Source organism: Saccopteryx leptura, chromosome 2 (assembly GCF_036850995.1).
Source record: "Saccopteryx leptura isolate mSacLep1 chromosome 2, mSacLep1_pri_phased_curated, whole genome shotgun sequence".
NCBI classification, from domain to species: domain Eukaryota; kingdom Metazoa; phylum Chordata; class Mammalia; order Chiroptera; family Emballonuridae; genus Saccopteryx; species Saccopteryx leptura.
In genome coordinates this window covers 308,019,701-308,037,162 of record NC_089504.1, presented here as the reverse complement: position 1 = coordinate 308,037,162, position 17,462 = coordinate 308,019,701, and the positions used below count along the sequence as shown (strand labels likewise).

The 17,462-nt window shown below is 35.0% G+C and overlaps 1 protein-coding gene across 5 annotated transcripts in view; it reads right to left on the bottom strand.

Annotated features, from left to right (window-relative positions):
* The window catches only part of MKLN1 (muskelin 1), a 324,611-nt gene that overhangs the window by 89,328 nt on the left and 217,821 nt on the right, over nt 1-17,462 (bottom strand). For all 5 annotated transcript variants that reach the window (XM_066362718.1, XM_066362717.1, XM_066362716.1 and 2 more), the window contains 4 exons: nt 9,699-9,841; nt 8,312-8,400; nt 6,216-6,325; nt 3,266-3,458 (listed from right to left, as the gene is read on the bottom strand). In XM_066362718.1, the coding sequence (XP_066218815.1) occupies nt 3,266-3,458; nt 6,216-6,325; nt 8,312-8,400; nt 9,699-9,841 (535 nt within the window). The remainder of the gene's footprint in view (nt 1-3,265; nt 3,459-6,215; nt 6,326-8,311; nt 8,401-9,698; nt 9,842-17,462) is intronic.

Sequence of the window (17,462 nt, the reverse complement as noted above, 5' to 3'; positions counted from 1 at the left end):
CATAAAATTACCTGTATTTCTTGTATCTTTCCTATAAGGTTAAAAACTACAGAATTCATTCTCTGAAATGGCATATACACATACACACATACTTTCACTAGTGGCAGTTTAATGGTTTGGGAAAGACTATCATATATATTCTATTTGTTTATATTCCAAAGTATAGTCTATCTCAAACATAATAATCATTTATTCGCCGGTGTCATTCCCAATTACATAAGCAGTAACAATGTACAAGGCTAAGAGGCAGGTTTGCCACTGTAACTCAATGGAGCTAAAAGCAATTCATTTTAAGTTCACTTCAAATTTATAAAGAAGGCAGTACTGTTCTTCTTTCTTCCATTGTAAAATTCAACCACTACCTGATAATGAGTACCTAAACCACATTGAATGATAGCAGTGATAAGATTAAAATATATAAAAGCATTGAGAACATCCAATATTCTTTATTTCTTTCTATAAGATTCACCAAATTTTATTCCACAAGTTTCATATTGAGCAATGAGCTTCTTTTACTCACAATGCTTCTAATTCTCTGACACCAAGTGGGTACCCAACAATTCAACAATACTGACATTATCTACCTCAGCATCACAGCCCACAAGGAAAAGGGCTCAGTCCGACAAGACAATACCCACTTCAGACACCAAGCACAAGCCCTGGCCCACTGTACTTCTAACATACGGGCTACAAGTCAAGGCTTCCCACAACCCCCCTCAATGTTCAACAACTCAGAGTGATTACAGAATTCAGGAAAGTGCCTGACCAGGCGGTGGCGCAGTGGATAGAGCATCGGACTGGGATGCGGAAGGACCCAGGTTCGAGACCCTGAGGTCGCCAGCTTGAGCACGGGCTCATCTGGCTTGAGCAAAAAGCTCACCAGCTTGGACCCAAGCTCGCTGGCTCGAGCAAGGGGTTACTCGGTCTGCTGAAGGCCCACGGTCAAGGCACATATGAGAAAGCAATCAATGAACAACTAAGAAGTTGCAACGCGCAACAAAAAACTAATGATTGATGCTTCTCATCTCTCCATTCCTGTCTGTCTGTCCCTGTCTATCTCTGCCTATGTAAAAAAAAAAAAAAAAAAGGCCTGACCTGTGGTGGCGCAGTGGATAAAGCGTCAACCTGGAAACGCTGAGGTTGCCGGTTCAAAACCCTGGGCTTGCCTGGTCAAGGTACATATGGGAGTTGATGCTTCCTGCTCCTCCCCCCTTCCCTCCCCCCCCCCTCTCTCTCTCTCCCCTTTCTATAATGAATTAAAAATCTTTAAAAAAAAAATTTAGAATTCAGGAAAGGGCTTTGCTTACTATTCCTGGTTAATTATAAGGATACAACTCAGAGCCAAATGGAAGAAAAGAATAGAGCAAGGTACTGAGGGCAGGTGTGTGTATAGCTTCCACGCCCTCTCTAGGCATACCACTCTCCCAGCACCCTGATTGTTCGCCAAATTGAAAGTTCTTTGATCCCTGTTCTTAAGAGCCATTTTTAGGGAGGTCCCATTACATAGACATGACTGATTAAAACATTGGCCATTGGTAACTAAACTCAATCTCTGACCCCTCTCCCCTCCTCAGAGGTGTGGGGGAAGCAGTGAATACTAAAATTTTTAGTCCTCTAATCACAGGAGTTGGTCTTTCTGGAGATCTGAAGCTATCTAGGAACCTAGCCACCTGCCACCTCAGCATTTAAGAGACTCTTATCCCTTTCGCAGATTCTAGGAACTGAAACAAAGACCAGAAGTACCTATTCTGTTCTTTGTCACGTAGAAAGTCACAGTGGGAAATTTTTTTAAAGGATGCCATTCTGGCTGGCCAGACGGTGGCGCAGTGGATAGAGCATCAGACTGGAACACAGAGAACCCAGGTTCGAAACCCTGAGGTTGCCGGCTTGAACACAGGCTCATCTGGTTTGAACAAGGTTCACCAGTTTGAGCCCAAGGTCGCTGGCTTGAGCAAGGGGTCACTAGGTCTGCTGTAGCCCCTCCCCATCAAGGCATATAAGAGAAAGCAATCAATGAACAATTAAGGCTCTGCAGCAAAGAATTGATGCTTCTCATCTCTCTCCCTTCCTGTCTGTCCCTATCTGTCCTTCTCTGTCACAAAAAAAAAAAAAGATAAATATAAAGTAGCAATTTTCAACCAGTGAGTCAAAGAATTTTTAAAATATGCAATATCTGACTATTTAGTCAGGGGCACTGACCTCTTTTCCCTTAGATTGTCAAATGAAAAAAATGACAACGGAAAACACAATAGCCATCTGGTGTGAATGAATCAAAATTATACCTTCTTTTTAGTCAGATACGCAAAAAATGTGTGTTTTGGTGTGCCGCAGGATTTTAGTAATTAGTTTTTGTGTACTATAAGATGAAAAAGGTGGAAAATCACTACTATAAAACAATAAATATCCTTTTTCAAAATAACAAAACACAGCAGACCTTAAATATTCAAATGGGTTTCACCCTCTAAAACAATTCCCTTGCGAGATTAAAATATGTTCTAACATCCACATTTCTTTTACAACCAGATTATAAATCACCCAAGAATATCAGCAATTATGTAGCATTCACACCACACAGAAGATGTTTCCAATATAAATATAAAATTCCTTCATTCATTATAACTGTCTACTAATAAATAATATTTTTTGGCTTATCCAACCATCTCCTTCCTCAAATTACACTATTAAAAAAATGACATTTTGTTATCAACAAAAATACGTAAATGAATACTAAGATAATATTAAAAGCCTTTTTTCTAACATGGTTTAGTGTTAGTCAATGTTAGCATTCATTAAGTGCATGGTTTCCCAAGATGACAATGTAGATTTAGCTATGTGAGTTCAACATGCTTTTTTTGTTTTTCCAGTCTCATTACACTGTAGACCTATTTTTTTTTTTAAGATTTATTCATTTTTAGAGAGAGAGAAAAAGAGAGAGAGAGAGAGGAAAGAGATAGAACAGGGGGAGGAGCAGGAAGCATCAACTCCCACATGTGCCTTGACCAAGCAAGCCTGGGGTTTCAAACTGGTGACCTCAGCATTCCAGGTCAACAGTTTATCCACTGTGCCACCATAGGTCAAGCTAGACCTATCTTAATAAAAAAAAGTCCCTAACCAAGGACCTAATCATCTTTACAGAGTAAAAGAAGAAAAAAAAAGGGGGGGGGGGGGACTAACAACTCACATAAGCCTACATTCTTTTAAAAAGTTTCCTGTATATACTTAAAATCACCTTAATAATCAACTAAGTTTAATGTATATAACATACCATTCACAGCTTTTTCAATCAGCTCTTCACAAGCATCAAAATCACCCTTCAACACCAGTTTATCGTGTAGATCTGTTAACATAGGGTGTTCCAGGGCAATCTTGGTTTTCTTCTGCAATGATTCGAAGGCTTCTGTATAGTTGTGTTGTCTAAAGTGTTTTAGACAAAGGCGAATGGCTTCCTGTTCACGGTACTACTGGAGCACAAGAGAAAGCATAAAAAGAAGAGATTTGCTTAGTTATTACTATAGGAAATAGTAAGTGACAACTAATCTAAGGTGAGCATTTATTACGCAAGCACTCTACTAACCTTATTCAAAACATTATTATTTTCACTTTTAAATGGCCAAACTGAAGCTTACTTAGTCAATTGTAATAACCTGCCACAGGTCCCAAAATATGTAACAAAAATATGAACAAGATATATATAGAGATATGAATAAGACATATATGTATATATATAGATATATCTATATAGATATATTCACAAAGATATTTCACAAAGATGAAAGATATAAAAAGATAAAACCAAACCTAATTCTAAAGCCTGAACTTTCAAGAAAAGCAGAAAAAGTATTTATCAAAGCCAACTTAAGATTATAAAAATTGTAACTTTCATAGCTTTTACTAATCAGAATACAATGTTGGTACTGAAAGCACAGAAACCATTAAATAATACAAATAAATTATTTATGCTTTTCGTTCTTGATTCTTAGTGTTATTATTTGAATGACAAATGTTATCAAATATTTATGTATTTTTAAGTTCACAAACAGGTTTCATGACTCAAAATCATCAGAAAGATACTATATTTAAATTTTATAATCTTTTCTAACCCTGGGCTACCTCATCTGTTTAAGAGCTGTAAGTAAAATTCTCAATTAACTAGAGTCCCAAAAAAGGATAATGTCTAATTTACTAAATCTTTCCCCTATGAGGATGGAGGATGAATGCCAAAAATACAAGCTCATATAAGGAATGTTAAATAATAGTAAATTCAAGAATATGTTTTGAGGTTTCCAAATTTTCTAAATAAAAATTAACAAAAATAATGATATAGAAGCAATGCATGAAAACCAAACAAAAATATGATTTACTTGTAAGCAATATCTTCTAATAAGGCTGGAAAATAAGTTGCTACCTTTTAGGAAGCTTTACAAGAAAAAAATATCAGTTAGCTGACTTTTTTATTAATAAAAAGTTATAAAAACACTTGTCCTTAAGCACTGCAGTTAACTAAGATTCGCCATCATCAAACAAAAGAATGATTCTATATCCAAATTAATTTTATGTTATTAGTTTCTTACTCTTGGTCTGTAAAGACAGACTTATGACTATTCACAACCATATTAAACAGTAATATCTTTTTATTGTGTTGACTTTAGGAGTCTGAATCACATCCCCATTTTAAATTTTCTATCAGGTGGTATATTAGATACATATAGTAGAAGATATATGAAAAAACACAATTTTAATGCCTCAAAAAAGGATTGAATCTCGAAGAGAGTGAGGCTTTAACTTTAATTTCTAGAGGTTCAGAGTAGTTAATGTGGCTGAATAATTTTAAATTCCCAAATATAATCTCTCCAACATTTTTTTTAAAGACTTTATTTATTTATTCATTTTAGAGAGGAGAGAGAGAAGGGAGGAGCAGGAAGCATCAACTCCCATATGTGCCTTGACCAGGCAAGCCCAGGGTTTTGAACCAGCGACCTCAGCGTTCCAGGTCGATGCTTTATCCACTGCGCCACCACAGGTCAGGCCTCTCCACATCTTTTTGAGGAAAGATGTGAAATTTGCAACTTCCTGCAATATCAAGAGATTCTTGTGAGCATATTAAAGAAAACACACTCACATCATAGGCTAAAGGAAAAATGTTATTCAATTATCAAAAGAGCTAAATCTTTTTTATTTAAAGAACTACATTTAGAAGACTTTAAATATATACTATCTGTTTTGTGAATTATGCTGTAAAGGTAATTTTTAATGCTTAAAAATAAGTTCTTTACGTTGAAAGAACTTACAATACTACATAAAATCCAAAAACATATGAAAAATAGAGACAATATTTTAAATTGAATATAATTAAATGTCAAGAATAAATTAGGCAAGAATTCCTCAATTAAACTGACCAAAATAGAGCTGAAATTCCAAACCAAAAAAAAATCTATATAGTTTCCCAGCCTCTGATAAGTAAATCACCTTAACTTGCAAATAAAAATATAAGGAACTAGTGATTAGACTAAAACTTTATCACCTCTCTGATAACATCCCTTAAATTAGCCAAGAGTCAAATATACATTAAAAATAATAATGAAGCATAAAGAATATTAAAAAAAAACAAAAAAACAGAAGGCCTATTTCTCAATAATTTAAACTCACATTTCTCAGGTTTATCTATTGTATAAAATGACCTATGAATAAAATTGTTAAATATGCTTTATATTTTCCCTGTAAGCACAAGATCATAATATTTATAAAAACTATTTCAAATTCTTTAAAAGGAAAAATTTAAAATTCCTATTTTACTCAACACAAAGAAGGAATATATTATAAAAGCAATTAAGAACCAAAGCTACCCCACCAATCAACATAGGTTAAAAACAAAATTCAGGGCCAGATGGGTATAATACAAGGGCAGACTCTGGAGCCAGACTGCCTGAGCCTAAATACTGGTCTGAACATTTTCTAACTGTGTGACCTTAGGCAAAATACTTAGCTGGACAGTATACCCTTTCATTGTCTGTAAAATATGGATAATAATGTATCTATCTCATAGAGTGATAATAATTTAATAAGTTATAAGGATTGCTCAGAAGCTGGCAGAATATGAATGCTTAATAAAATTAGTTGATTGATCATATTAACTATCACTATTCTCATAAGAGATTGACACAATTGTATCTTTATAGGCATTTAAAACATATCATGATGTAAAAATACAGTCCTACCTTGCTATACCAGTTGAGACAAGGTTGTACTACATCAGGATCATCAATGCCACTAAGTTCAACATACCAAATGCTAAAGTTAAAGCTGGGTCCCCAGGATAAAAGTGGAACTTTGAGGAGGAAAAAAAAAAAAAGGAAAGAAGGAAAAAGAAAATAAAATTAACATAGTTAAAATGAAACTTCAGCAAAGTAAAATCACTATTCAAGCCTATTAGGATTCATTCAACAAACTTTCTAAACACTTTCTATATGGCCAGCACTATAAACTAAGTGCTGGGGCAACAGGTGCAAAATGAAACACGATCACCATCATGAGGTCTCTAATTATAAGAACATAGTAAGATAAAGTCAAACTGCTTATTTATATAACCCTCAAAAAAAGAGCCAGGGCTAGATGATTTAGCAGGCAAATTCTACCAAAACCACAAGAAACAGATAATAACAATAATTCAAACTGTATCAGAGAAAGATTGAAAGTTCAATTGCTTATCAAAGTAGCATAATCCTAAAAACAAACCCAAAAGAAAAAGGATGTAAGGCCAATCTCAGCTATGAATACAAATCCAAAAAAATTTTTTAATTGCAAAAATATTATATTATCAGGTTTTCACTGTAACCAAATAGAGTACATTCCAGGAATGGAAGGTGGTTAAATAATGGGAGCTATATTAATGTAATTCACAATGTTAATAAAGTAAGAGAAACTAATCTGATTATCTCAAATGATGCCAATAAACTTTACTCGTTTATTTAGATAGTCATTTAAAAAAAACCTTAAATAAAAGGCAAAAAGAAAACTTCCTTACCTAGATTATTTTTTTTTAAGTATCAAAAACCTCAAAAAGTAAATCTAATGGAAAAACATTAAGTACTGCTATTCAGGTCAGAAATAAGACAAAAAGACCCAATATCTCTACTATTCAATATGGGAGACCTTAGTACAATAAGGGGGAAATGCAAATTAGGAAAAAATATTATAATTTGAAGATGATATGGATATCTATCTAAAAAATTTCAAGAGATTCAACTGAAAAAACTTTTTATAAGTTTGTATGTAAAGTAAATATCTGAAAATCAACTTTTCCTTTACCTATAATAACCCACTAGAAAATATAATGGAAAAAGTCTGCTTTATAACAGCAAAGAACACCTAATCTCAATAAACTTTAAAATAGGCAAGATTTATTAAGAAAACAAAATTTGACTTAATAGGGCCAACTGTATATATATAGAAAAATATTCTATATATAAAGTATACCCACGCATTTTAAACTTGTTCAAAGGTCAACTGCAATTAATTTTAGGAATGAACAGATATATACAGTACAGGATGAGCAGAATGAAGAACAAACCATTTCAAATTTTACCAATAATTTTGGTAGTAGTAACAACACTAATAATGCATATTAAAGGCACAAAAGAAAATACAGAATATTACAGAGTAAATAATAAATCCTATAGGAAAATAAAATAACAAACATAATAATTTTGAGGAGACACTGCAAATACTTTTCATGCTAAAATAAATACTTGCCTTAGGTAGTATTTATTTGTTAAACATTACTTTCCAAATTACTTAGGGTCATGAAATAATGTGTTTGAGCAACATTTCACTAAAACAATGAAATACAAAAGATCAGAGTAGAAAATATAATACACTGCCTTAGGAAATTCATCAATATTTGATTTTAAAATATTAATAGCTTTAGAACAACTGATGAACCTTCAATAAAACAAAATAATAAAATCATATCATAAAAATCTTCTAGTAAACTTTCAAATGAGAAAATGTTTGGAAACGGTTCTACTTGAAATAACTGTCAGTTATAGATTTATAAAGCAGGGATCAGAAAACGTTTTCTGTAAACACTGAAATAAAACATTTTTGGCTTTGTGGGCTATGTAGTCTCTTGCAACTATGGAACTCATCCTCTGTAGTACAAAAACTGACATGGACATTATGCAAAGAACCATGCGGCAGTGTTCCTATAAAATTTTAATAAAAGACAGGACACCTGCAGGATTCAGCTGGGCTGTGATTTGCTGAGTGATGGTATAAAGAATTTATTTCTATTTCAAAATGCTAAAAACCTTACCTATTTTAATGAATCGACAAGGAAACATTTGTTCATCAATTTTATGCTTCAAGGTGAATGTTTCTTTGTTATAATCATTCTTTAAGCCACTGTGAAAAATATAAGATGATCAAATCTGATTTCATAATTTAGTAAATGCACTAAAACCCAGATTAACTCCATACTCAGGTTAAATACTTAAGATTAACTTAATGTTTAAACCAATGCCAAAAATATATTTACTAAAGTAGCCAAACATGATAATATAGGTCAAAACCTGTTCATTCACATCAACTGCAATATTACTGTATTCTTTTAATTATATGAGGACTAATGAAAACTGTCCAGTATTAATTTAAAAAAATGGAAAAGGGTGATAATCTAATGTCCTTATTGTATAACTGAATACTAAAATGAAGTATTTAAGCAATAAGAATACTAAAAAAACAATTGACATCCACATCTTTACTTACACAAGGCCAAATATATATTAGAATTTGTCAAAGAATTAAGTTATTTAATTCTGACTGAGATATCAATGTTCCTTTCACAGCTTAATAAATTTTCAAAGACAACTTTATTCTTTTGGTGTAATACCATCCACTTTCTCCTAAAAAATAAATCTGTATCACCTGCCCACTTAAACAACTAGGGCTGACAGAAGTATGTATGGGAGTCACTTATCTTTAGGCTGCCTTATGTCCTGAAATACTTTGTGACTTTCGTGACTTAAATCAAATACAATATAAACGTAATATTTATTCATATAAAGTATTGTGCTAATGGGACATACCATGTCACAAATATATACTAACACCTCATAGTTTTATTTGTCCATTCCACTGGCCGTCTGATTTTTTGGTAAATTAACCCTTTCATTCTTGTTTGGTCTATGTTGTTAAAACTCAAATTTACTGAGCTCTTCCAAGTGGTAGGCACTGTGTTAGGTGCCGTCACACACCTTTTCACTTCTTGTCTCTAATTTACAGTAAACTCTCAGAATATTACTTTTGGATTAGGGCAACCAATCTCAATGTTTTGGACAGAATCTATATATCTATAGCAAAGATTTGATTAAAGCTGAAAGTATTTATGAAGTCATTACAGTCCAAAAACAAGACTAAAAAATAAGAGGATAAAAACCAAAACTTTTATTCTTTCTTATGTGGTAATAATATTAACCAGTATCTGGTGGCTTTAAAAAAAAAAAAAAGAACAAAGAGCTAACGTAAGACACAATATTAAAATAAATATTGACATAAGTCACTAGAAATAGAATTAGTGGAAGTATTCTTTTCTCCCTTGGGGGAAAAAAAATCAAACCATGCAGATTTAGCTACAAAGAGACTAAACTAAGACTGCAGCCTGTTTAGAAGACCTCGCTTTCCACCCCATAATCATAACTCACCTGGACAATAGCTCTGTCATATTTTCTTCATTCATTCCACCAAAGACTTTAAACTTCTTCAAATTACAGACATGCGTTTTCTCATATTTTCCAAATGTGATATTCTGAACTATGGCAGGCCTTTCAAGCTTCAGAACCAAGTACTAAAATAAGAAACAACCAAATTATATCCTCTATTTAAAACAAAGAGACAATTTTAAAAGTTCAAATTTTGGACAGATAACAGAAGTACACGTAAGGTCTATTCTGTCCAACCCACAATGGTAGATTGTTTTTAAAGCTAAATATAGTATGCAATAGCCTTTTAAAGGCTACCATAACTATCATTTTCCCCAGGAAAATACCTCATCATGAACACTCGAGCTGAAGAAAGAAAAAGGGACTAGTGAAATATTTTATAATAAAGGAATGACTATGAATAACCAAGTAAAACAAGATTAGAATGCAAAAGTAACAATTACATTCTCATCAACTACAACAGCAAATTCAATGTTCAAAATCAGTGATAAAATTTTAAACCTAGAAACAAGATATTTACTAACTACCCCTGCCAATTTTGTAAATTAAAAAACCCAGACCTACCATAAATATGTATAATGTTGCTCAAGTTTTCCTATTATACACAGAATAAAATGGGGTCATTTTATCAGTTAATTAGGAAACATATTTTACATTATGCAGAATGTTTTCAATTATAAAAATTAAGACAGAAACTACCACTAATTGAATAAACAGGGGAAAAGCTGTTCAGAAAAATGATTCAGATAGTTGTTGGAGTGGCTTCATGTTCATATTAATGGGTAATACAGGTGATAAAGGTGATCAGAATGAAGTTGGTGGTCCTATTTCACTACATACAGAGAAATTAACTCAAAATAGATCAAATTAATACAAAATCAATTCTTTAAGATCAAAGACCTAAATGTAAGAGCTAAAACCATAAAACATAAAAATATGAGTAAATCTTCAGCTTGACAATGAATTCTTAGATATGACACCAAAAGTATAAGCAACAAAATATAAATAAAATGGACTTCATCAAAATTAAAGTTTTATACATCAAAGAACATTATCAAGAAAGCAAAAAGACAACCTAAAGAGAAATATCTACAAATAATATATCTAATAAAGATTTACTTTTTTTTTTAGATTTATTCATTTTTAGAGAGAGAGAGAGAAACAGAGAAGGAGAGGAGCAGGCAGCAACAACCCCCATTATGTGCCTTGACCAGGCAAGCCCAGGGTTTTGAACCAGCGACCTCAGCATTCCAGGTCGATGCTTTATCCACTGCGCCACCACAGGTCAGGCAATAAGGGTTTACTTTAATATCTTGAATATATAAAGAATTTTTATAGCTCAACAACAAAAAGACAACCAAGGCCCTGGCTGGTTGGCTCAGTGGTAGAGTGTCGGCCAGGCATGTGGATGTCCCGAGTTCAATTTCCAGTCAGGGCACACAAGAGAGCCGCCCATCTGCTTCTCCATCCCTCTCCCTCTTGATTCATTCTCTCTCTCTCTCTCTCTTCCCCTCCCGTCCTGCAGCCATGGCTCAACTGGAACAAGTTGGCCCCAGGCACTGAGGATGGCTCTGGCCTCTGCCTCCAGTTGCAAAGCAGCAAGGGTCCTAGATGGGCAGAGCATTGCCCCCTAGTGGGCTTGCTGGATGGATCCTTATCTGGGCACATGAGGTAGTCTTGTCTTTGCCTTCCCTCATCTCATAAAAAAAAAAAAAGACAACCAAAGGTAAAGGATCTCAATAGCCCTTTCAACAAAGAATATAAACAAATGGCTACATGCGCACATGAAAAAATGTGCATCATTAGTCATCAGGAAAATGTAAATCAAAACCACAATGCAATAAAATTTCTCACCAACTAGACTGGCTATAGCAATGATATATAAAAATAGTAAGTACTGGTGAAGATGTCAAGAAATTGGAACTGATACATTGCTGTTGGGAATGTACAATGCTGCAGACAATGCAGAACATCAGTTTGGCAGTTCCTCAAAAGTTAAATACTGAATTACTACATGACCCAGGAGTTCTACTCCTAGGTAAATAAAAAGAAAAAAAAGGTATTTAAACAAACACCTGTACGTGAATGTTCAGAGCAGCACTTTATTCACAATGTCCAAAAGGTACAAACAACCCAAATGTCCATCAACTGATGAGTAGATGAACAAAAGGGAGTATTTCTATTATTCAGAGATAAAAAGGAATAGAGTACAGATATGTGCTGCAACATCACTGCACCTCAAAAACATGCGAAGTGAAACAAGTCAAGACACAAAGGTCATATACTGTACGATTCCATTTACATGAAATATTCAGAACAGATAAATCCATTGAGGGAGAAAGACTAGCGGTTGGCAAGAGCTGGAGTAAGGGGAAAAGGAGAGTGCTTAGCTCATACCAGGTTTCCTTGCAAAGTGATAAAAATATTTTGGAACAGGACAGAAGTGAGAGTTGCACACATTGTGAATGTACTAAATGCCCCTGAAATGTACACTTTAAAATGATTAATTTTATGTTGCATGAATTTCACCTCCGTAAAAATAAAAGAATTAAATTGGTGGTGACATGAATGATGATATGATCAAAGCTAATATTTTGTGAGCAGTAAGTCTTTTGTCTGTCACATTGCTCAGATTTTTATATGCATTATCTCATTTTAATCGGAGTAGGAGGAACAGAAGTAGTATTTTAATATCAGTAATTATCTTCTTCATCCTCATTTCAGATAAAGAAATTCTGGCTTGGAAAGGCTAAATAACTTGACTATAGTTACACAGCGAATAAATGACAGAGCTGAGATTACAAATCAATCTGACTCTTGTTGACACCATTGGTTGGCGGGCCCAATCTCCATTCTCAGCCCAGTTCTTACTAGCTATCTTTCAGCCAAGGGTAAATATATGACAGAATTCTGGTCAATGAAATGTAAAAAGAAGTTTGCTGTGAGATAAGTTTTGCTTTCTGAAACAAATGCTACCTCTCTGCTATCTAAAGTTACAGCTTTAACAACCACTATGCAACAATAAAGAAAAAGATCAAGAGCATCTGTAAGCCACTCAACTTTCACCAGCAGCGCCTAACTCTACTTTTCTCCGGGTGGGGAGTGAGGGGTAGGAAACAGGTGGGGTGGCTATTTGTTCAACCCACTGTAATAGGACCTTATGTTATTTGAAGCTAAAAGCATTCCTGATTCACTGCCTCCAAAGACAAAGCTTTAACCACTACACAGTAACAACTGTTTAGATTTATATACTGTGTACATTGTAAATAGCTACTAAAATTTCTTTATCATTAAAGTATAGTTGGCAGACACAGTGCAAGAATGTTTCGTTGAGTTTCACACCTGAACCTGTACTCAATAAATTCAATTTTAAAAATAACAAATATTTTAAAATTAAAAAATAAAGTATAGCCCTGGCGGTTGGCTCAGTGGTAGAACGTCGGCCTGGCGTGCAGTAGTCCCGGGTTCGATTTCTGGCCAGGGCACACAGGAGAAGCGCCCATCTGCTTCTCCACCCCTCCCCCTCTCCTTCCTCTCTGTCTCTCTCTTCCCCTCCCGCAGCCAGGGCTCCACTGGAGCAAGGTTGGCCCGGGGGCTGAAGATGGCTCTATGGCCTCTGCCTCAGGTGCTGGAATGGCTCTGGTTGCAGCAGAGCAACACCCCAGATGGGCAGAGCATCGCTCCCTGGTGGGCATGCTGGATGGATCCCGTTCGGGCGCATGCAGGAGTCTGTCTGACTGCCTCCCCGTTTCCAACTTCAGAAAAATACAAAAAAAAAAAAAATAGTAAAGTATAGTTGACATACAATATTACATTAGTTTTAGGTGTACAAAATAATTCAACATTTATATATCTTACAATGTAATAATTACATTAAGTCTAGTAACCACGCAAAATTATCAAACTATATACAGTGTGTCCGTAAAGTCATGGTGCACTTTTGACCGGTCACAGGAAAGCAACAAAAGACAGAAATGTGAAATCTGCACCAAATAAAAGGAAAACTCTCCCAGTTTCATACCTATTCAGTGCAGTTCGATGTGGGCTCACACACAGATTTTTTAGGGCTCCTTAGGTAGCTAGCCCGTATAGCCTTTACAGCAGGGGTCCCCAAACTTTTTACACAGGGGGCCAGTTCACTGTCCCTCAGACCATTGGAGGGCCGGACTATAAAAAAAAAACTATGAACAAATCCCTATGCACACTGCACATATCTTATTTTAAAGTAAAAAAAACAAAACAGGAACAAATACAATATTTAAAATAAAGAACAAGTAAATTCAAATCAACAAACTGACCAGTATTTCAATGGGAACTATGCTCCTCTCACTGACCACCAATGAAAGAGGTGCTCCTTCTGGAAGAGTGGCGGGGGCTGGATAAATGGCCTCAGGGGGCCGCATGCGGCCTGTGGGCCGTAGTTTGGGGACCCCTGCTCTACAGACTCGTCACTGACTGATGGCCTACCAGAACAGGGTTTCTCCACCAAACTGCCAGTTTTCTTCAACTGCTTATCCCACTGAGTAATATTATTCCTATGTGGTGGCGCTTCGTTATAAACACGCCAATATTCACGTTGCACTTTGGTCATGGATTCGAATTTAGTAAGCCACAGAACACATTGAACTTTCCTCTGTACCGTCCACATCTCGACTGGCATGGCCGTGGGCTGCTCCACTGTATACACAGTGTTACATCAGCATCTGCGCATGCGCACATGCTGCCACATCATCCTACAGAAACTGGGAGGGTTTTCCTTTTATTTGGTGCAGATTTCACATTTCTATTGTCTTTTGTTGCTTTCCTGTGACCGGTCAAAAGTGCACCGTGACTTTACAGACACACTGTATTATTAAGTATATTCCCCTGCACCCTTTGCCCATCTCTCCAGCCCCTCCCCTCTGGCAACTACCAGTTTGTTCTTTGTTTCAATGAGTCTGTTTGTGTTTTGTTGTTGTTCTTTTGTTTTGATCTTTTTTAATTCCACATATAAGTAAAATCATGCAGTATTTGTCTTTCTCTAAATGAGTAGGTTCACCCATGTTGTCACAAATGGCAGGACTTCATGGATATTTTTTACTGCTGAACAATACTCCACAGTATATATACACCACATCTATCTATTGAGGGCCACCTGGTTTGTTTCCATAACTTGGCTACTATAAATAATGCTACAATGAACACAGGGGTGCATGTTTTCAGAGTAGTGGTTTCATTTCCTTTGGATAAATGCCCAGAAGTGTAGTAGTTTATTTTTAAATTTTTGAGGAACCTCCATACTCTTTTCTACTGTGGCTGCACTAATTTGCAGTCCCATCAATAGTGCACAAGGGTTTCCTTTTCTTCATGTCCCTGCCAACACTTATTTTGACTGATGCAAGATGATATTTCATGGTGGATCTGATTTGCATTTCCCTGATGATTAGTGATGCTGAACAACTTTGTTGGCTATTTGTAAGTCTTCTTTGGAAAAATGTCTATCTTCGTGTCTTCTGCCCATTCTTTATTTTTTGTTACTGAATTCCTTACATATTTTGGTTATCAACCCTTTATCAAATACAACATTTGCAAAAATATTCTCCCATTCAGCAGGTGCTACAAAAGCATTTTAGTTTGATGATGTCCCATTTGTTTATTTTTGCTTTTATTTCTCTTGCTCCAAGGGACATATCCAAAAAGATATTACTAAGACTAAAGTCAAAATAGTTTACTACCTATGTTTTTCTCTAGTTATAGATAAGGTTTCAGGTCTTACATTTAAATCTTTAAACCATTTTGAGTTTATTTTTGTATACGATGTAAGACAGCAGTCCAGTTTCCATTAGTTTTTTGCATCTATTTGTCTAGTTTTCCCATCACCATCTGTTGAAGAAACTGTCCCTTCTCCATTGTATATTCATGCTTCCTGTCAAAAATTAATTGACCATATTATTTCTAGGCTCTTCACTCTGTTTTATTGATCTATCAGGCTATTTTTGTGCCAGCACCATATTGTTTTGATTATTATAGCTTTGTAGTATAATTTGAAGTCAGGGAATGTGATACCTCCAACATTGCTCTTCTTCCTCAAGATTGCTTTGGCTATTCACAGTCTTTCCAATTCCATATAAATTTCAGTTATATGTTCTAGTTCTTACTTTCCTCCCTCATCTCCTCCTCTCTTAAATAATCAAAGCCAACAACCAGATGTACAGCCTTTCATATCTTTTTTGTGAGCTCTTAGCATCAAACACAAATATACACACACACATATTAGTGAGGGAAGAAGAGTCATTATTTAGTGCTTCTCTACATCTTGCTTTTTCTCATTTTACAGTGATAATTCCTCCAAGTCAGCTGGTATTATGCCAGTTCATTTTATTCCAATGGCTAACAATATTCCAAGAGAAAATATACTCCAACATTCCACTACACATGGGTATTATTTTGTTTTCCTGAGCCAGAACTACCCAGCTAAGTCACTCTCAGATTCCTGACCCTCAGTGACAGTATAAAATATATGCTTGTTGTTAACTGCAGAGCTCTAGGGTAATTTGTTACATAGCAATGCATAGCTAATATAGCATCCAAGGCCAAAAGAAATATTAATATCTCAATTTATTAAGCAGTTAGATCCAGACAACCTAATAATTATTTATGTCCTAACAATTTGGTTGTTGCCATTTGAAAAAAGTAATAGACACATATTGAAATAAAAATATCTGTATATCTACCTACCCCAACATGAGCATTACAGAGAGGTATTTAGGGTTCACTCATTCTGGGGTGCCACTCTCCAAACAGCCTAGCATCCATGTATACACGTTAAGTCCTTCCTCATTCTGGGCAAAGAAAGGAGTAGCTAAGAGTTTGAGTTTGATTTCCACCCTTCTCTACACAACCTGTACCATTAACTTTCTTATCTGCTTTAGCTGCATCTACTAAACATAATTAAAATTTCTTACTGACAGAGTAAAGTACTATGAGCATCAAACAGTACATCCTAATAACAGTGTGCCTTAGATCTGTGAAATCTAATACACAGCCACTGGCCACCAGGGGCTATTTAATCTAACTTGATTAAAATTTAATAAAATAAAAATTGCTTTCATCAGTTGTACTAGCCTCATTTCAAGTGCTCAATAGCCACATGTAGCTAGAAGCTACCTTATCATACAGTGCAGATTGTAGAATATTTTCATCACTGCAGAAAGTTTACTAGTAACACTTTATTAGAGGCTACTGAAATATAAATTATGTATGTATCTTTACACTAACAACCCCCTAGATGTTATGTTTTTGCTTTTTCATTTTTTACTTAGATTTTTCTGTCTTCTCCCTCATGACACTTGGTCAGTTGTCAGCTTGCTGTTAATGTGCCTATCTTTTATAGCTACGCCCCGCCCATGCACAAAGTTGTGCCCAGTTGCTGAAACCTGAAGAAATAATTAACAAATAGAACATTACATCCAAAGTAGATTTTAGAAAAGGCTCTCAAGACCTAAAATTTCATCATGATAATTTTGATTTTTCAGAGTCCTCTGATTTTCAAACCTGTTCAAGTTACACTAAATTATTAGTTATAGTAGAGTCACTCTTCATTATGTATGGACTCCATATTTGTGAATTTACTTGCTAAAATTTATTTTTATCATCAAAATCAATACTCACAGAACTTTCAGTCATTCTCTAATCCACAGATAACAGCAAAACATTTGAGTCTCCTGATTCACTCTTCCAGTTGAGGTCAAACTTATTTTAGCCTGT